Below are 21,600 nucleotides of genomic sequence, written 5' to 3' on the forward strand. Positions count from 1 at the left end.
CCTGTTAATTAGAGCTTGTATATTTCCAAGTAACTCAATTCCAGATTATTAAATCTGATGCCAAACTTGCATTGTTCATAAAATTATCTGTAATATTAGTTCTTCTTAGCAGTTTTAATATAAATAAAATTCCTGCCAGATATTTTTGGAAGAGAGAAAATACCAATGCTTGACACATCTGTATCCTTCACAGTGTTTTTTACAGGCATTCATTTGCAGATAGTGGCTGGACCAAACTCCTTATTCAGATTATGGAAATGCAGGGATTACCACAGCGGTGCTTGCGTAGTAAAAAGCTGGGTCTTGTGAGAGGCGGACAATTATATACTTGAAATGGGCACACTTGGTAGTTTGTGTTCTTCAAACCTCTGCTAATAACTAAATAATATGTGTTGAACACTACAGTTTCAATCCAGTAGGTGTTTTATTTGCATTCTCAAAACAATTTCAGTTCCCCAACTAACTAAACCATATCTTTTAAAACTGAGTCCATTCCTACCTGTAGTATGTTCTTTATTTGTTCTTTGTAGGCCTGGACTGATAATTAAATGATGCCTAAGAAAATCAGAGAAGACAAATTACTGCAGTATCAGAAGTCTGGTTGTATTAAATTGTTATATAAACAAATTAATAGTGATACAGAATCTTATCATTACTTTGGATATGTCATTTGCTGATATATGCGTAATGTATTTCTTTTTACATGCCAGAGATTGCTTATAAACAGTAAGTAGATGATCATAATCAAAACAATGATAAATCTCCCACTAATATCTGCTATTTTCATTCAAAGGCACCCTGAAGCACTTTGCAGACTGTTATATATAGGAAAAGAAATTAGGAATAGAAAATTACACTGAGATTTCATCAATATCTCCTGGTAATAATTACAGGATTTGATCAGATTCATTCATCTCCCATTTGGCTATTAATAGGAATATGACACACTCTGAATTCAATCTTTATTCTCTTGAGGGGATTTTCTTTGGTGAGGAAAAACTTCAGAGACTTTCTCCACCCTCTTAATGTGCAAAGTCTTTAAATACCGGCAGAAGCATTATCACTTGCAGGAATTGAGTGTTCCAGCTGTGATTATTTCTAAGTGTGTAGTACAAAGTCAAGTATAATAACCAGCCTTTGGTTTAAAACTTTTTTGACTTTGTGAGCACTGATAAGTATGCCCAGAGGAACTACAAGTACCTTAGAAAAGCATAACAGAGCCATTCAGTCTCTGAATCTATTTATCTTATTGGTGCATGTGTGGGCCAAAAATTATCATTGTCCCACTTTTGTTAAGAGGGAAAGAAGGTTCTGCTGGAGAAAAGAAAACACATGTCTCTCGACTCTTAGTCCAGTATCCTAGCCCCCAATAGTTTCAGAGCAGGGTAAAATGCATTCACTACAGTGATGAGACAAGTAAACAATTACCAAAAATTAAAGCTATTTCTGAAAAGAACTCTGACATTTAGTTTTATTGGCATGGCAATAGTTTTTAAAGTGACCATATCACTAAGTGCATAAGTAAAATATTAAAATGAGTAGAAACGTGTTCAGAAAAGAGGGAGAAAATTGTTACTGCTCCTTTTTTTTTCCTTCAAAGAAGGTTAAAGCTATTGGTGACAGGAAAAGTGCTGCCCTTTAACATCCTTATTTGGACCTGAAATATTAACTCTTTTTGTGACAAAGGAAAGAAAGAAGAGAAATGCCAATAGTTTTCTTTTTACCATTCTTTGAAGAATTCCTTATTTTAAATAGATATGTCCAACTTTAAAGCATTTTTTGAAAGAATAAAAATCAGCAGAGAAAGCCGGTCTCAGAGGAAAACCTCAGAAAGAGTAAAGTGATGACCTACATTTATCCTCTATTAGAAGGGAGTGGGTCCCATGGATGCAGTCTTTAACAGCGATGAAGATTAGGTCTACATACCTGGCTTTGTTATTCACTTTTTTCTTTCCTAAATGGAAAGTCCTTTAATCTTTCTTTTCTTACATTGCTTGTCTCCAAATTGATGAAAAGGATACCTTTATAAAGGGCATGGCAATCTGTGGATGAAAAGTACTGTGCTACAAGCTAGCACAATCTGCAGGATCTCCATTTTCCTACCATTCTAGCAATCTCCTGTAGCAACCTCACCATAATAACACCTGGTATAGCTGTGTCAAAGCAAAGAGGGTTAATGATCTCAGCAATACAAAGGGTCATATAATACAAAGGGGAAAGGCAGGTTCTCTGAAGGGGAAGAACATACAAATTAAGGAAAACAGTCATCTGCTATTTGAAAAACTCTAGTAATTAAATGTCTAATTACTCTCTTCATCACAGGGAACAAACACAAGTTCCGATGAACTGTTGTTCGAAAATGTGATGGTTATTTTCTTAATTACTTTAGTCATGCTTTTTTTGAAAAGAATGTCATGCCTTCCATTCCTTCAGATGGACCCAGTAAGAATGATAACAGGAGATACTACAGGCAAACACTACTGTGCTACTGGAAGACACTGATCATTACCACAGATCATGCAGATCCCTGCTGTGCTGCCCATTTATTAGCAATATAGTGAGTCAGATCTTGGAGTCATCCAAGTTAGGGATGAAAAAGACTTTCATTTTCCCCAAATCATTACAAGTTCCTGGTTATAGTCATACTGTGTGGTTTAGTTAGCTTTTCTGGATCCTGAATTCATCCTTCATCTTATGGTATTTTTGAACAAAGGAATTGATTTTTTTAGATCAAAAAGTTGCTTACTTTAGATACTCAATTACATGGCAGGATAGAGCTAAAAGGAAAGAGGGAGGGGAGGGAAAGAGATAAATAGATGGATTTCTTTTTCTCCCTCTTGCTTTTTTTTTGTGTCAAAAAGTATAGTCCTAAGATTATGCATGGGGCATTTTTTCCTATGTGGATAGTTTAGCTTCCTATGCGCGTGTTTTTATCAAAAAAACAAAACAAAAAAAAAACAAAAGCCAGCCCAAACAAAACAGAACAAAGATCATAAACCAACAACAACAAGAAAAATAAAAAAACAACCACCAAAACCACAAACACACACACAAAAAAAAAACAGCTGAGAAATAGAGTACCTAATTAAATTTGGTTTATTTCATTTTCTGTCAGGAAGAAACAGCATTCAGCAAACCAGCTGAATTCAGCTCTTGAAATAATAAAGGAAAAATGTTGTAATAGTTGTAACTAGTGATTTGGTCTAGGCATGGAAAAGCACTAGGTTTCTTGCTGCAGTTGAAATGAGGAGCTTTAAGACATGACTATAAATTGAATTCTAGTGATCTTGCTAACTAAAATGGGGTTTGAGCTGTATACTCACAGTTAGATTCACAAGTTTTTTTTAATTTAGGCACTTACTATTAGAAATAACAGGGCCTAGATAAGAAGCCTGTTGAGATAATTAGTCTTTAATTTCTCTTTTTTTAACATAACAATAGAAATGTTAAATATACAGGAAGCACTGTTTGGTTGATATGCAGAGGTTGTATTGTTAGGATAGTAACTGGCAGGAACTAGATTAAAACAGATACATTTCTAGGATGCATAAGGATTTTTCTCCCTTTCAGAAGTCAAGGAGATCTGCAGCAAAGTGATCAAGTACTCACTCCAGCCCAGCTGAGTCCAGGATTGGCCAGAAAGCAAGCAGCTACTCTGAATGTGTTCCTTGTAGCTGCTATCCATCTTTTTTTCCAGTGAACAGGCAGTGTTACTGGTCAAACTGATGTAATTTGAGACAGCTTTTTAGAGAGTAACAGTGTACTGATGTAATTGCTGCATACCTATTCTTTTGGTGCTTAGACTGGTGAACAATAATAATAATCAAGGAAAATAATTTAATACACTTCACAGTGGCTTTCATTTTCTCTCTGTGTAATTCAGGAGAAAAGACACTGGAATGTTGTCATACAAAGAGCACCTACCAGTGAGTCAGGTAGTCGTCGGAGATGTTGACCGGCCTGGGTCTGAAGCCAAGGTGTCTGTGGGTCCCGTGCGCTGTCAAGGAGATCGTAAGTTGTCTGATTTTCTTCTACTTCTTCTACTCCTGGGTGGAAGCTAATTTGAATAGTGGTAACTTTGTAGACGCCCTATGCAAATTTAGAGAAGTGGCTGCCTACTCAAGAGACCTTTTCCTATGAAAGCATGATGTGATTTGAGAAATTTTGTCAATGAAATACGCATATAGTGGCTTATCTTTGCATTTAAAACATTTATATTTGTCTTTATTTTACGGTTAATGTAGCAACTTTGATTACTCAACTAGGTTTATGTAGATATGTGCGGTAATACAGATTGCATAAGAATATCTCTCAACACCTGTGCTTCTGTTGGATGCTCTTGTCAGTGTCATTATCATTGCTAAGCATATCATTGTAAACTATGTTATATAAATGGTAGCATGATGGCAAAACTTACTACTGTAAGCTCTGTTTACAGGTGTAAAAATTTTGACAAGACTGTTATCAAATGGTAACTGTATCAAGTCTAGATGTTTCCTGGTAAAGCACTGGGAGTTTTTTGTAGTAGTCTCTGATTTTCAGGCTGAGTGCTGATACAAGATGCATATTCTCCAGTCTGATCAGCAGATGATAGAGTAAATCAGTATAATGGATAAATTTCCACTTCACGCACAAAAAAAAGGTTGAGAAGCAGTGAGAAGGATTGTACTTTTCATTCAATCTGTTTTATATTTCAGGAGGTGAAATTCACCACCAAAGGCAGAGCAACAGCTTAAGGCCCTTCTAAATCACACTTCAAAAATTTAAGCTTTGTGCAGCTGGCACACATATTTGTCCTCCGTGTTTGAAGGTCATTCCATTATAGGAGGTGCAGAAAGGAAAGTTGCCTGATTTAATTTAAAATAACTGATATTTGCATGGTCTATAAAGAATACAAAACCCATCTGCAGATGCTGGTAAAGAGTGCTATAAATCAACCTATAAGATTGCAGTGATGGAAATATTGAAAGGGTTGGCATAACACCTGCAGATTGGTTAGAACAACCTGGCTCTAAGCGGCACCTAACACTGCACAACAGGGATGAGTATGGTTGTCCTTCCTCTTCTGCCCTTTTACAGATACATGTTTTCTATCTGCACGTTTCTAAGTACTTTGCAAAGGAGGTCAGTATCGTTATCTCTGCCTTAAGCTAAAGTAATTAATCCCAACTGAGAGGAAATCACATACTCAGAGTCATCCTGCAGGACAAGTACAAATGAGAGCTTTCTGTGTCCCAGTCCAGTGCCTCAAAACCTTAGGCCATTGCTTGGTGATAGAACTGAATGTGTTTTGCCTCTTTTTCTGTTTATGGTCTTTCTGGGCTGCGCAAATGATCCCTCCAGCTTTTGTTTATGAATCTGTTGCCTAATGAACAGAAACAAATATCATGGGATGTTTGCAAGGTTTCACATCATCTATTTGTTGCTTGTATTTAGGGTATTTGACTAATCACAGGTCAGTTTGTGTTTGTGTCTCAGCTATGTTTGATAAACATAGGCTCTTACAACTGATGATAAAGAAATAACAAATAGCATTTTTCTTGCATCTGTATTCCTCTTATTCTGAATCTGAGTGCTTCCAGAAATATCAGTCTCTAAAATGTGAGCCATTTCTAAATATTAGTATAAATGAAACCTCATTTGAGCAGGCAATAGCCTTTATTAGAGTGTGACTGTGTGACACAGCCATTTGGGAAACTGAAGGGGTGTCTTCCTAACATCCCGATTAATTTAATTTTCTCTATGAACTTTACAGAAATGATTTGTAGTTTCAAAGAAACTTTGCCTATGAATAAATTTTAATTTATTTCCATGACCATATATTATTCTCAAAAAGCTGTTATAAGTTTTCTTACAGGAGATAATATAAACCCCAGCCCTTTGCAGTTAGTAAAAGCTCCCATTTTATATTCTCAGTGCATTTACTAAGCATTTCCCTTTGTATTCTTTCTTGAAAATATACAACAGCTCCTGTACCCCAAATACTACTGTCTCACCTTTTGGAAAACAAGGTTTGTGCCCTAAGGAAATTTCTAAAATTTAAAACTGTACACTTGTTCTAAATTAGAAGAAAGATCTGAAGTGCTTAATTTCTGGGAAAGGATTAAAAAAAAAAAAAAAAAAAAAAACTGAACAAACACCACAAACCAATTGATTTTTTTTTTCATAAATTACATGCATCAAAACCAACATTATTACTACTAGAGATGTTGAGTCTTGTCACAGCACAGTTCATATGTTCAGTTCAGTTGCATGTGTAAATGAAATTCAGTTGCAGTAATGAAGACTGGCAAAGAAATGCAGATTTTTGGTCTGCTTAGAAGGAAGGTGGAAAAGGTAAGAGTGCCTAACCAATCAAACAAAAATTTACCTATTTGGAACAATTTCTCATTGTGGTCACAGAATCTGCCAGTACTGTGACAACTTATATCACAGTAAATGAGGCCTTGGATGACATATCCAAGATGTCTCTTTCCCATTTGCTGTCTTAGTGCTGAGGTATGCTTTCTAAGTATCTAATGATTTTTCTAAGTAATGATCTCCCAGAAAAGAAGAGTTATCCAATTTTATGAAGAACGAGTGCATAACCAGGATATGAATTTGGTAGGGCTTTTTGGCACTGTATTGCAATGATCCAAAGATCAAGCAGAGATTTTGAGCAAATGTCAAGTCTACCCAGATTTAAAGCAAAACTGTCCTTCCTGACCACTGCTGTGTGAACATTGTACTTACAGAATGGCAGTGGTACTTTATCAGCAGAGTTGCAAGATCCTCTAAACTTGAACTGGAATTAAAAGTGTAAACAGTGAAAATCAGCCCTGAGACTCCATAGTAATACTGGATAAGGAAGGGAACTACTCTTGTTTTCCCTCAAGTGAGGGTGTTCTGTGTAGGATCTAGAAAAAAAGGTCGACATAGTACCACTAATTAATCATCTTTACTTTTCATGTAACTTAAGAGACACTGATTAAAATCACTTTACAGAACCTATTGCAGTTGTACTAATACTTATGCAATAGGACCTAAACTCCTCAGCCCCCCTGCATTTAGCCTTGGCCAACCAGTAATAGAAAGGCCTTTTCCATCTCTTTATGTTATTCCACTGTAATGCAAAGGGGCACCTTGAGCCTTCTCCCTTTAGAGAAATACACAAGTATGTTGAGGGTTTTTTCCTGTCTAAGCTCAGCCTGAGGTGGTAGATGTAGGCTACAAAAATGGATCTGGTAATTTCTTTTGAAACCAAACTAAAGAGCTTAGCTTACTGTGTTTGGGCTATTGTTACAGAGATTTCATCAATAATCATATTGAATCAAAATTACTTTTGTGACTTCTGGCACCTTCTCAAGATTTTTTTTCATTCCCTCTAGGAAAATACCAATGTTCACAAAGCTCCTATATTTGTAACCTGCTAAGAGTATCCTTTTCCCAAGGACTTCCAAAGATTTTGATTTGAGTCTGCTGTTTATAAGCCCAGAGGGGAATAGACTGACTATTCTGCTCTAGATTTGCTTTTCTCCTTGAGTCTATTTTCCTTTTGTCCCATTTCCACTATAATGAAGACAGAATTTGAGGGGGAGATGCCTTTTACACAGCTCAGATTTATGGGGTTTTTCCATCTCCTCTGCTGTTCCGTTTTTATCTTCCCAGTAAGACTTTGATTTCCGAGCCATGAATCATTTTTTTGTGTTTCACTTCTATTATCTTTAATCTTCAAAATGTGGAGGACGAAACCCCTGCATTGACTCTGGTTCTTTCTAAGCTAGGTTTTCATGAAGACCTGTATCAGCAGTGTTCATGTAGAAACTTCAGTGACAGACCAAAAATGTCTGACAGCTGACAGAAATTCAGGGGCAAATCAAAATGCGTTTCTTACATCGGTGCATTGATTTTGTTTGTGCATGTGTGCCTATGACTCTGTGTGTGTGTTCTCGGGGGAAATAAACCTCAAGTTTTTTTGTTCAGTGATTTTGACAATGGCTCATCATTAGTGCTTGCATTATTTGGTGCTTTGTTTCTTTCACTTCTAAATATCATTTCTGGCTTTACTCTTGTACTTCCTCTTAGAATGTTCCATCTGAGTTGGTTTATTTATTCAAACGGTGGTTCAGACCTGAGCATTTTTTGTGACTCTGGGTTTGTATTAAAACCACTCTATAGTTATCTAATCCAGACAGCCACTGCCAGGGTCAGTGCTTACAGGCAGGTATCCTTGGTAAGGTGTGTTTTTGTATTCTTTAAGTACTTCTTATGCATCACATGTGCAGGTTGGTGACTCAGAATTGTTACTTGTGGTGAAAATAAATTTACCGTTTCATGTGCATGCTTAGTCCATTTTCACTATATTGTAAATTAAGGACACTTTCAACATCCTGAGCTTATTTTTCGGTGGTACCACCTGAGTTTCAGGAAAAAATAGCACACATTAAACCTATGAACAAGGTCAATTCTCTAGTAGGTTATGCAATGTGTTGTCAGTCAGATCTGTAGTGATGTTACTGTTACATACATAGGTAAGGTAAGCTGGAGAATATCTCAGAAAACAAACAAACTAAAAACAAGCTATTTGAATTATTAGAAGATCCAACTAGAATTTCAGTAGAAACTATTTACTCCTACTGTTTCTTAGACAACATTCTAGTAATACAGTGACTCAACTTACAGATTAATGGAAGTGAAAACACTGTATCAAATGAAAATTAACATCAATGAAACCCCCTACCAAAAACTAAGACCTGAGTGCTTGCAGAAAAATAAAAAAATTCAGAGTTTGAAACTTCTGAAGCAATGATTCCACAAGATGCTTGTGTGATGGGATTACTTATCTGAAATTTAGGTAATTCCTATCTGACATGTTAATTACTTCTCTGACATTCAGGTTAGAAAACCAATTAAAATCTCTGCATTTTTCTATATTTCCCTTTTTTGTTGCTTGCATTGCTAGATATATCTATACACTTTTATGTTTTTAATTTCCTATGGCTTTCAAATCAATTGTGATAAGTTCATTAGGGTAAATACAGATCAAAACTTGATCAATGTAAAAGTTTAATTTTTTTCCCCCAGTAACTGTAGCTGCCTTCAGTACACATGAATATTTGTCTGCTGAATTTCCACATCTATTACCCCAACATGTCTTTATGTGCTGCACTGGATTGCACATTGTGCAATTCAAGTGGAATACAGATTCATCCAAAGAACACCAAGACATTGTGCTCACTGCTTATCACAGTCATTTATTTCAGTGCTATCAGCAAAACAGGAGAGACAAAAGTTTCCTTCCAATAAAAGCACTCCAACAACCAAGAAGTACTATTTCAGACTGATTTGATTTTTTCAGCGGATTTTGTTGATAAAACAACAGTCTTCACTTAGGATTTGGGTAGGGAACACCCACTTTAGTTAATCGAACCACTGTAATTGTTCTTCATATGCAATTGTTTTCCTCAGAACCCAGGAGAAAAAAAATGACCCACTAGGTCATTTTTCTACAATTTTTTTTAAGTGAACAAATCCACTCTTTTCCAGTTGTTCGATATCTGATTTAAATAATGTCATTTCCCTTTCTTAAGTCTACCATTTTCCCTTCACCTTTAACCCTATTTCATGCTGCATAATTAACTTTTCCTGTGAAGTTTAATGAGAGTTTGTCTTCCTCTTCGTGCAGAAATGTTTTCTCCAGCAAGCAGTGCTTGAATACCCTCCTACAGAGTCTTTATATTTCTAAGAGAACTCTTTATTTTGTCACCTCCCAGGAAAACACATTGTGACTGAATGTCTCATTCAAGCATAGGCTGTTTCTGGCCATTTGAATAAAATTTTGGCTGTCCTGAAAACAGGAGCTGGAAAACTTCCATTGTTCATATGAATTTAGGGCATCTCTGTCATGCTGAAATATGCCAAGGAATTTAAAGATGGACATAGGATAACATATTTCCCCTTGTGGCTTCTTTTACATGTGTTCTCATATCCTTCCTGAGCAGCAAAGTGCTCCAAGTGCTGGTCTTTGGCTGGTACCTTTGTCATCCTTTTTAATTTGCTATCAATTCTCAGAAGCCCTATAATTACAGTCAAAAATTATTCTCTGATGTCAGACATCAAAAATCTTTGAGTATCATGTATAACTTACTGTTATGTAAGTTTTCAACAAGATAAGCTCTACCTTATATGATCCATGGCGGACAGTATCAAAATGAGAAGACATAATGTCTCTGAAATTGCAAATCAGCTTGGAATTGTCTTGAGGTTTGGGGGGTGGGGAGTGGTAGGCAGTGTGAGCAGCATTTAAACATGTATGGTTGGAATTATTTAAGTTCCAAAAATATTTTCTTATTTTGTGATAATACTTAATCTTGGCTAATCATTCCAGATTCTTTTCTGCTACTCCTTTCTATTTGAACAACAGGAGACATTTTGGCCTAGATATTTGGGAGAAATTAGTCTCTAGAGCACTCTAAGATTCATTGAGAGCTCTTTCTACATGCCACCCTGAATGTAAGGTTTCTTTTATATTATCTCAAAAACCCACAAGGAATTGGTAAGATTAATGATTTATAAGCTGCTAACACTTCTACAGTAAATCGCCTTTTTCTGAGGTTTATGACATGGCCATAAAATTCTCTTTCAGTTCAAACTTTGTATACAAGTGTATTCATGGCATACATACTTGTAGAGTGATACAGTTTTAACACAGAATCATATTGACTCATGGGTTACATATGAATATTTTCTAATGTATCCCACTCATTTTCAGGTTTTGTTCTGTTTCCTTTCTGAAAGCAAACCCTACTCCTCTCACAGAGCGGGAAGTACAGATCACTTAAAATTTAGCCATTGACCGATTGGACACGTCTTTTTATGTCTGGCTGAAGCAACAGGATACCTGCAAATAATGCAAGGGAAAAAAGGAAAAGTAGAATCAAAAATATGATGTAGGCACATTAGGAAAAACTGTGTCCCTTACAGTTTGTACCATATGTACATCAGTAACCCAAAATAAAAAGGAGAAAAGAAAAAAAAAGACCTTTATATGGACCTAATATTGTTAGAATATATGGAAAAGAAATCATTTTAACTGCAAGCATTGATTCTTGATGCAGTTTGACCCCTTTGTTTTTAATCCTTTTCCATCTTTGCTAAGATCTGGTGGGGTCTGGATGCTTGGTTCAAAAGAGTGAGATTTATGACACTTTTGCCTAGTACCTGGTAGTGTATGAAAGTATTATAGATTATCCTGTCATTCAGTGTGTATTTTCATTATGAATGCAATTTACATTGTTGGAGATTTTTCCTTAAGGTTATGAAGGCATTATGCTCTGAGTATCTGTTTTGAGGGGAAATGCATTTCAGCCTGTTCATTTTTACTGTGTACTTTCCTCTCAGTTACTTTTTCTGTGTACCCTCTACTGTCTTTTAAAATGAAAGTTACATCTGTTTTACATGTATATGGAATTTAGGTAGGAGGAATAACAGAATTCCACAATTTATATCTCCGCACTTCCAAGATTCATCAAGTGTAAACCAGACAGTAAACTCAGTTTAAGATAGGAATAGACCTGTCTATTACTAATAAATTCTCATATGCATTCAATTCTACCTAAATGTATATGTTGGTATAAGCTACAGAAGATAGTTCATTCGAAAATCAATGAACTAATAAATTTTACTCATTTTACATATTTGTTGTAGTAATAAAAACATATGGCAGTTGATGCCCATAGTCAATTCTCCAGCTGACCATAAAATAAAAAAATAGTGAAATTCCATAGGGGAGTTATGAGCTTTATGTTTCAGAGATACAGAATTCAAATGCAATTAAGAGCTAATTTTATTCAAATTCTCCTCGTTATTATGATTATATCGCAGTTAATTCTACCTTCTTTCATGAAAAAAAGAAGTATCTGAAGAATTTCATGTAAAGTATTGTCTCTTGATTCCTGGGGAATTTAAGCAAGAGTCGTTAGTCTGATAGATGACATAGAGTAGCTGATCATATTAAACTCAAATCCTCTTAAAGTTATGCTTTAATTATAATTTCAAACATTTTACTATCTTTGTGACTATAATGTATATTACTATCTTATCACTTCTTACCTACAGCAAAGTAAGAATAGCAATGGTGCAGGGTACAAAATCCAAGAATAAAAAGATGAAAGAATTCCCACAGTGTATAGAGAAGTGATGAGAAGGAGATGTCAGTAAAGCAATAAGGAACTAGGAGAACCTGTGACTAAACTGAGGATTGAGAAGTTGCTGGAATCCTGTCAACTACACCTACAAATTTACAGCCACCTTTAAATTTCACCCCATAAGTCTGAGTAATCTTAGAAATTAGGTACAATATGGGGGGAATTATCTATATTCATTTTTTAGGTTGAACTCTTTCTCACTTTAATTCTTTTGGCCTGCATGTTCCTGCAGCACTGACTGACATTTTAAAGAGCAGAAAGAACGGAAAAAGGCGAAAAATGATTGAAGGTGAGGTAGAGTGAGGTGAGTCTCATTCATTGCTATGTGTAAGTTATGCAAATTCAGTCTCATTTAGACATAGGTAAGTGAGTGGCAGTAGGATGGAGGATATCCAGTTATAACGGGGTTTGTCTAACCTCGCAGCACCCAATACCTGGCACACAACACAAACTATCTCAGTAACACTAAAAAGTGTTCAACCACCAAGATGGAGAAACTAATAAGAAAAAATTAGAGACCTTTAATGCTCATTAAACTTGCACCATTGATCTCTGTACTAGGGAGCCAAGCTAACTCTAATTATGTCTCAATACAAGCATATACAATAGTTGAACCTCTTCTCCCCTGTGATTGGATAAAAAGGAAGGTCAGGGATGTATTATTCCACAGTCACAGCTGCTCTTCATAATGATTTCTCATTCCACCAGCTACTCTCCCCATCCTTTAATTATAGGGCTGAATTCTGACAGCTTTTGTTCAAAAGCTTTCCATCATCAAGTCATATCATATTTATATATGCAGTATTTGGTATTTATATCATGTCCCACTCAGTTCTTACCAGGATTTTTGAAGGAATGTAACCTGTTCCTTCTCTCTCAATGAAGCAGGTCATTCTAGATTTTTATGTAGAAGTACAATGTGGTTCCCAGAGGAACAACTTTAATAGGTATTGACACAGGATTGCAAAGTTGTGCATTTTTGGCTCTGAACTGGTGAAAGGGAATATAGCAATAGTTTGAGAGAAGTAGAATAGGCATGTGAAAAATTAACCTCCCATTTCTTTTCTCTGATCTATTTTTTAATGTCTTTTTTTTGACCTTTGTCTTCTATGGAAAAACTTGCAAATGTGGGGTGGAAAGGGCTAGAAAACCATAAGAGAAATATGAAGAATTACCTACTTACTCCCTTTTCCAATGATAATACCATGGATAACTTCCCCTGTTAAATTTCCGAGTTTGAATATGCTGTGTTTCAAATTACTGTTGCAACCTGTGTAGTGCCATAGATTCAGTATTTAGAGAGCAGATTTCAGAAGAAAGGTTGCAATTCCTCTTCCTTCTTCCTCCTTTCTCTGTTTAAAACTTACCTTTTGTGAAGTACCAATTTGGTTCTTCAAGGCAAACAAAGAAGAAACTTGAAAATGCTGATAATTTGTCAGGGTTTTAATTTTGAATCAGGTCAGATAGAATTAAAAAGAGATGAGGGGGAAATCCTTTACTTTACAAAATTGTATTTTTTTCCCTTATTAAAGCAATTTATATCCATTCTATCCTTTTGCTGTTAGGAGCTTACAGTAATCTACTTCGAAGGTATTAGCTAAGCTTGCAGAATCATGAAGCTTTCAACTTTACAATATTAAGCAGCAAATTCTAACATTTTTATAAGCCTGTATTTCAACTCTCATTTGTGAAGAATCATCTCCACATCTGATTTGGTCTAATTCAGAGGAGCAATATTTTTCCTGAGAACAGCTTTCAAAGAAGCAGTTATGGAAAGACAGCCAATAGTGACTTATAGTTTCAAAATCTTTTCTTTAGCCAATCAATTTCCAACATGCACACTATATCTATATTTTGTTATTTACCCCTGGTTTCATGAACTCCTGCTGATGGAAAAATTCTGCCTTATCACTGCAAATAATTCTGTTTTTGAAAACTGAGGAACTAAATCAGTGTAAATCAATTATTGTACCCAGACCACGGTTCATGTATCTCTGTTCCATTCACTTGGCTATCATTTATTTTAGGTTTGCTGTTATAAGGTTAAATTAAAAGAATTTATTGTTATGAATTGTTATTGTGCCTTCATATTTCAGATGCAGACAGAAGTAAATTTGATCCACAGTTGGCAGAATACCTTCCAGGAAAGTTAAGATGCTACCAAAAATGTACTAGAAAAGGGATTTTCCCAGGAAATTGTTTAAGTTCCCATCTGAAGAGGAGAGAAAATTCTCAGAAACTCTTACCATATAAGCTCTGAAAAACATAAGAAGTCATTTGAAACAGAACAAGTTGGTTATCCAGTTCATTTTCCATTGATGGAAGGACATAATTTTGACTTTGACCTTCAACATTTTACAAAAGAGCTTTTTCATCATTGTTTAACTATATTTCATAAATGAAGCTTTGAACTAAAAGGCTGTTTAATATGTCCAAAACAGAGTAAAATTTTCAAAGCAACCAGGTCAGTGTAGTTACATTTCATTAATGCTTTCACGAAACTTTCCATTTCCTTCAAAACCTCCTAAAGCTTCAGCTTTTTCTGACAATGACAAGGTTTTCTTAGAAAACTAAACTAAATGAAATATTTGCTTCATGGGAGGGACACTCCTTCTTTCTTTTCTTTAAAAGCAAATTCCCTATGCTGAGATAGAGACTTTGAGTTTTCACTTTTTTTAAACTAAAACTAAACATTCTTGCAGTAGCTTCAGTCCTGCTTAAATTATAGTGTGACTAACTGATATTTTACCTATCTTTATTATGAAATTTGTCTCTGTATAGCACCATATAGAGAGAGCTCTTTCCTATTTGCTGTACACACACTGTATTTCAGGTGGTTAATCAGATTGTCCTCCATAATACCATTAGGCAACTTTGGGATCCCAGAAGGACAGCCAGTCATTAAATAAAAACAACAACATCAAACACAACAATAACACAATATTTCAAAAACAAAATTCTCTATGTAAATTGCTTTACGTCTTTCTAGCAAAACATTAAAATCTCAAAGATCATAAAATGTAAGATATTTTGCAAGTGCTTCTGAGCTCAGCTGAAAGAATAGGGCTTACAGTAATAAGGTAATTTAAACTGGAAGGGACCTACGGAGGTCATTCAGTCCAATCTCCTACTCAAAGCAGGACTAACTCCAAACACAAATCCAGTTACTTAGGGTTTTTTCTATTAATTTTACAGACATTTCTAAGGATGCCATCTCTCTGGACAACCTCTTCCAGTGCTCAACCACTCCAACTGTGAAAGCATTTTCCTTATATCCAGTAGGAATTTTCTATGTTGCAATTTGTAACTATTTTCTCTGAATCTTTTGCTTAGCACCTCTGAGAATAGCTTGAAATATCTCTTTCACTAGAACTATCCATCAGGCAGTGAAAGCAATAATTACCGCCCCTCCAAGCCTTTCTTGGGATAAGCAAACTCAGTTCCCTCAGACTCTCCTCACACTTCACATGTTTCAGTCCTCGAATGCTTGTTAAATATATGATACCTTGTGAATCAGGAAAAGGGCAGAGATTGCAAGCTGAGTGTTTTCATAAGTTAAGATCTAAAAGTCAGGTCTTTCCTTGTCCTTGTGAAGGACATGTGGATGTCCTTCCACATGTGGCAGTTCTCTCCAACTGCTACCACCCATATAGCCAAGCAGCTAAGAGACCTCAGCATGCTTCTTTTATGTCTGTCTAACAATCACAAATATATAGTGTTCATTGGAAGGGAATATAAACACCAAAGTATTATCCAGTTCCTTCGTGACCTTCAAGCTGATAGACATCCTAACAAACTAGAGACCCAAGGATATATAGCAGGAGCTGCATTGCCTACCTCCACCAATTCTCCTGGAATCACTTCCATAAACTTGCCAAAATCCTAATAATCCCTAGATTACTAGCTCAGGCTAGTAATCTCCACTCACATCCAAAAATAAATGAACAAAATTCCAAACCGAGAAAGATACCAAACCAATAGGAAATTGCATATATGCTTAGTGATTTATCAGGAAAGCAAGACAGTGTCCTGCCTTCAAAAAAATACTTTCTGATGTTGAAAGAAAACATAGCATGTAAAGCTATCAGGCTCAATCCATATCAGCCTTATTCTATGCAATTCCATACCTGAAAATAGGGAAAATACTCCATGACTTGTCACACAAAATTTTTTCCTCTGTGAGCTCAATTTGTAAAAACTAAAATTGTTCTTAAATAATATTCAAATGTTTAAGGGAGTCCACCTGTAGATTTTAATTTTCTGGGCTCCAGGGATTCTGAATTCTGCAGAATGTATTAAATATGCATTAAAGGAAGAACTATTAGATTTGACCCTTTGCTTGAAATCTTTAGAGAAGTGGTGGGTTATGCTGTTATGCTGTAAATTTCTCCCTCCACCTTATTCCTTGTCTGCTCTTTCCTAGTTGTACTCACACTCTTGAAGAGACTTAGGCAAGTAAACATCATCACTTATCACAGAAAGCAAGCCTGGGGCCCTCCACATCTCCTCCCTCTTATTTACACATGAAGAACCAGTAGTTCATAGTGACTGAGCTATGATCAAGGAAATTAAATTCATTAGTAAAACAAGAAACATTCCAGACTTGCACAGCACAGCTTGAAGTACTCAGCTGAGGAACTAATTAAAGACAGATAGCTGAGTGGGTAATGAATAAACACACATTGTGTGGGTAGAAATAGCTAGGACAAATATGTGTACTCCCTGTTATATTTGATGGGAAACGAAATTATCCCATATCCTGAAATAAATTGAACAGTAAGAGCTTTCCTGCAGCTTTTAAGTGCAGACCATCCTTGAGAGTGGGACAGCAGGCAGCAGGATCAGCAAATGCAGACCCTGCAATGGTGCTTTTGCAGCTCTCCAGCCCTCAGGCAGTGTCCTGCTGCCACAAGGGTCTGTGCTGCACGCAGCTATCAGAGAGTAAAAGTAGGCTAAAGCCTGCTGAGTGTATCCTGCATTCTCTGAACATAAGCATAGACCTGTTTGGCCCTGTGAACAAGAGGCTTTGATCGATGTTTTCTTTATGCACCCAGTCCCTTACCCAACACTGTCTGTGCCTCTTCCCTAGTGATACTTCTGTGGGCAGTCATCAGTGTAGAACTCCTTGTACTCCACATCCTGGTGCCAGGGAGTACCCGCTAAGGGTAACCAAAGAGGTGACAGGAAATATCTGCCCATTAACATCAGGTAGCACTGCAGACCTTTAACTTCTCCATTTGAAGAGTAACTCAAAATTTTTCTGCACAGAGAAGATACAAATAGAAGGGATGCCTGTAGCTTTTTAAAGAGTTAATGCTATCTTTTTGTATCAGATTTGTAGATTGTGATATGCTGCACACCAGCCATTTCCAGAGGCTGCTTTTTCACAGCAGTCTGTAAATGAGCAGAGAAAACATTTTTCATGACATAAAGGCAGTCAAAAGAGATATGAGCTTTGAAAACACAGATAGAGAGGAGCTCCTAGGGGAACTCAAATAACCATTTACTAGATGAAAAACAATATTAAGCTCAAGTTAAGTTTGCTAAAGCTTATGATCAAACTGAAAGTTCAATGCACAGTTTTGAAAGCATCAGTGTGATGATAAACCTTACCATCCTAGCCATTGGTGGTACAGATTACTAAACATTTCTATTATATCAAATCATCTATCAGAAGATGGTGTGGCTCGTATAGGAAATATAACTTGCATATTCTTGGTTTTCATGGATGAGGTCAGGAAGAAGGGAAGTCAGTTATATAGTTTAACCTCTCTAAGTCTGTATTTCTGTGCTCACAGGTACTTAGACTTTCAATTTTCCTTGGAGTGTTAAGACCCCTTGTGAAATTTATAAGGGACAGAGAGGCAGAAGGACCCAATCAGTAGAGTTCAGAGAATTGACTGCGCTAATAACCATCTTCTTGGCTTACAGATACCATTGAGACCCTTGTAGCTACTATCTTTGACATTTCTGGAAGCCTTCTAGAGTGAATTCACAATCTCCATGGCTGCAGGCGGCTAAAGATACAAGATATTTTCTTATGCTGTTTGGCACTAGGATCTGTTCTAGTCCTTTCACCCAAGGCGTTTGTTTATTCCAGATTATCTAGGATCCTGAGTTGGCAAAGGTTAAACGGAGCTGAAGTAGCATTCTGGAGACATCCTGTGCTTTGTTTGGTTCCATGAAGTGGAGGAAATCTATCACATTGTCAGAAGGGTGATATAAATAACTTGACAATTGAGCATGTGTGCTTCTGGTGGCTTGTGTTCTGGCTTATTTTGTTTCATTTAATATTTTTGAACAATGTATGGAAACAAAGTCCTGATGTTTCTCTGCTGCGGGCAACTAAGGCACTGTCTTACTCCTTGTACCTCTGCATTTATGAAGTCATATGTAGCCCCAATATTCAGCATTAGGTTGATCTGGATAGCAGTAAATAGAAGTGATTTCAGACTCCCTCAGACAGATTAAGTTTACCAGGTGTGAATTTAGAATTGATATTGTTGTATATATTGTGGTTTTAACCCTTTGATTATGTTGCTTCCTGCAGCTGCTTCTTCAATTTATAGAAAAGATGCACTCCAGCAAAAGTAGTTCTTGCAAATACCTGATATTTCCATTAAGCATTTTTCCTATTCTTAAAAATAAGTTAAGTTCATTTTGCATTACTCGTATTTATAGTATTTTAAGTCTTCTTCTATTCCAAAAACAATTTGAAGAAATCTTTGGCCACAAGAATATTTGATTCAAAGCAAATGGACACAGTAGCAACAAGAACTACTGCCAGCTGTAACATCTGATGAATTAGTAATTCCTGGACTACTGCTTTGCAATCTTTTTAAGTAGTTAAAATAGCATACAGGAAATAGGAATAGTATATAGGAAACAATGTAACTGTCATTAAAAGATCAACATTTATGGACAGTTTTCTATGCCAGGATTTTGCATTTGCAACACTAAAGGGCTACCACACTTCCCTCAGGATCAGTTGCATCCTTGTTGCCAGGATCCACAGTGAGAATACTCTCTGTCCAAAATACTCAAATCACTATGCCTTTGAAATAGAGAATGCAGGTGATATGGTTTGAAGCTGGCTCCCTGCCAAGTCTCCAAACCTTACCACCAGAGTTCCTCCCCCCCCCCACCTCAAACCTCAGGGAAAAGAGGGAGAAAAAAAAACCGAAAGAAAACCCGAAACGAGAGAGAGACAACCAAAGTGAGATATATAAATATATTTACACTTATATATAATTAAAAATAAGGGAAAGGGAAGGGGGAAGGGAAAAGGAACAAAACCAAAATATTATATATATAAATATCCCAATTAGCAGCCCAATATCTATCCACTAAAAGAGTTAGCAAAGAAATAGCTCACTACTCTCCTGGGACAACCGAGGGTCGCTCCGGAACGATCGCCGGCAACCTCTGTCTCCCAAGGTCGACAAGGCCCAACCAGGCCTCGCTCCCCAACACGGCAGACTCAACAGCAGGGAACCTGCACCTCCAAGCCGCCGGAAGGAAAGAGAACGAAGGCCTCTCCTCCTTTCTTCTTATAATCTGGCTTACGTAAAAATCGTAGGGAATACTGGGTAAATCTGGACCCTTCCTTGGTTACAAACTGGTCACCAAGGAAGGCCTAGCCCAAACCACCACAGCAGGAAAAAAGACCCTTTACAAGCATAACATGGAAAAATACTAGGCCTCTTAGAGTTGTGGGGTTTTAGGGAGCTTGTTTGTTTGTTGGGGATTTTCTATTTTCGATATTCTGAATTAATTTTCCTGTCTCCTTCTCCCAGGGTTAGTATCTCCCAGAGATACTAATACACAGCTGGAAGCAGAGTGAGGTCAGAAAGAGAACAGCTTCATGTGGTTCAAAAGCACAGTTCGTACCACTGTGCCAGAGCTTGTCCTGTTCTCAGCTTCTCCCATACAGTGAGGGGTCACCTTCACAACTCTCATGTTTTCAGCAGAAGAGACAAAGTCTGGCCATACTATTTCCCCATCAAATCAGCTTTCAGTTCATCAGGCATCAGAGATGAGCTGTCTGGGTACAGCTGTGTTAGCCCTGCTGTGCACAGAACTTTTGGAATCCAAATCCCTTTCTTCCAGTGCTGATGTTTAACAATATATTTTAAATAAAAATTTATACTAAAACCGGTTGGAATTCAAATTTTAAGTGGAAATGAAAATCACTGAATGCCATGCTGCTACTTTGCTGTTGCTTGGGATTGGTGAATACATAGAAAAAAATTAGAAGAATGTAATTTGCCTACTTTTATTTTAATGTGGAAAAAATTTAAATGCTAAAAGAAATGCTGTTTCTACTCTGAAAATGTTTCCAGGGTAGTATATGAATTTCATCATACATTGTATAAAGTGTAGATTAAAAAGTATTTTTATTTTTTACAAACACAAAATATCCCTGAAACATACCACTCTCAAGTTCAATATGAATTGCAAGATAGAATTCTACAGTATATTCACCATAATACATCCCATGAGCTTTCCAGACTGTTAGCAATATAACAGCTGTAGTTTTCTATTTTTAATTTGTAGTTTTGATCCCAAGGTACTCTGAAACTATGTTTAAAAACATAAACAAGTTTACTTGCTGCTGACTTACAGTGCTGTATTCAACAGCATATAAAAAACAACCACATGAGTATCATGAACTTACTAGAAAAATTTAGGAAGTTAGGTTGCAATTGCACAAATTTTAGCTTTACAACAGATGAACACTACTCTTTCTGGAAACACCTTGTAATTTTCAGTCAACCTTAACAAAGGTAAGTGCAAAAACACTGCTTCGCAAATTATTAATTTGGTATAGGAACTCCTTGTCACAGGACACTAGAGATACTAGTTTTTACACCATTCTTAAAGGGATTGACAAATTCAAGGAGGAAAACAACACACAGAGTTATTAAATATATTGACATTTTCATATCACAGAGTGTTTGAAGTACAGGCCTCTGAGAGTTCAGGAAATCTTGACAGGGAGTATTCCTGTCTGTTTGTCCTGGCATTGTACTCTTCCCTAGACATTCACCACTGTCCTGGCCAGAAGAAAGATGGAGGGACGTTTAGTGTGACATGATGCAGTTATTTTTATCTTCTTAATTTTTACTTCTAAATTCTTACAGGAAAGGTCAGTCCAGACTGCATACCTCAAAGGTAATGATATTGGAACCAGTGCAGCAGAGCAATTAATGGCCATTTTCAACATTAAGCAAATGCTTAAATACCATAATCTAAAATAAAATGTCGTGATTTAGTGAAGTGATAGTAATAATATTATTCTAATTATTTTTAGTAAATTACCAGTACTATATAAATAATAAAAATATAGTCCTTGTCGTGTGTGCCAATAACTTTTCTTTGGCTCATTTAATGATATTCCCAATAGATGGAAAAG

General features: G+C 36.4%; 1 protein-coding gene across 4 annotated transcripts in view; it reads left to right on the forward strand.

Moving 5' to 3' along the window:
* Positions 1 to 21,600, forward strand: part of CNTNAP2 (contactin associated protein 2) — a 1,217,517-nt gene that overhangs the window by 1,043,603 nt on the left and 152,314 nt on the right. For all 4 annotated transcript variants that reach the window (XM_051768491.1, XM_051768490.1, XM_051768493.1 and 1 more), the window contains one exon: positions 3,884 to 4,011. In XM_051768491.1, coding sequence (XP_051624451.1) covers positions 3,884 to 4,011 — 128 coding nt within the window. The remainder of the gene's footprint in view (positions 1 to 3,883; positions 4,012 to 21,600) is intronic.

This window comes from Manacus candei, unplaced genomic scaffold (assembly GCF_025592945.1).
Source record: "Manacus candei isolate 608988 ecotype Guabito, Panama unplaced genomic scaffold, ASM2559294v1 h1tg000095l, whole genome shotgun sequence".
NCBI lineage: Eukaryota > Metazoa > Chordata > Aves > Passeriformes > Pipridae > Manacus > Manacus candei.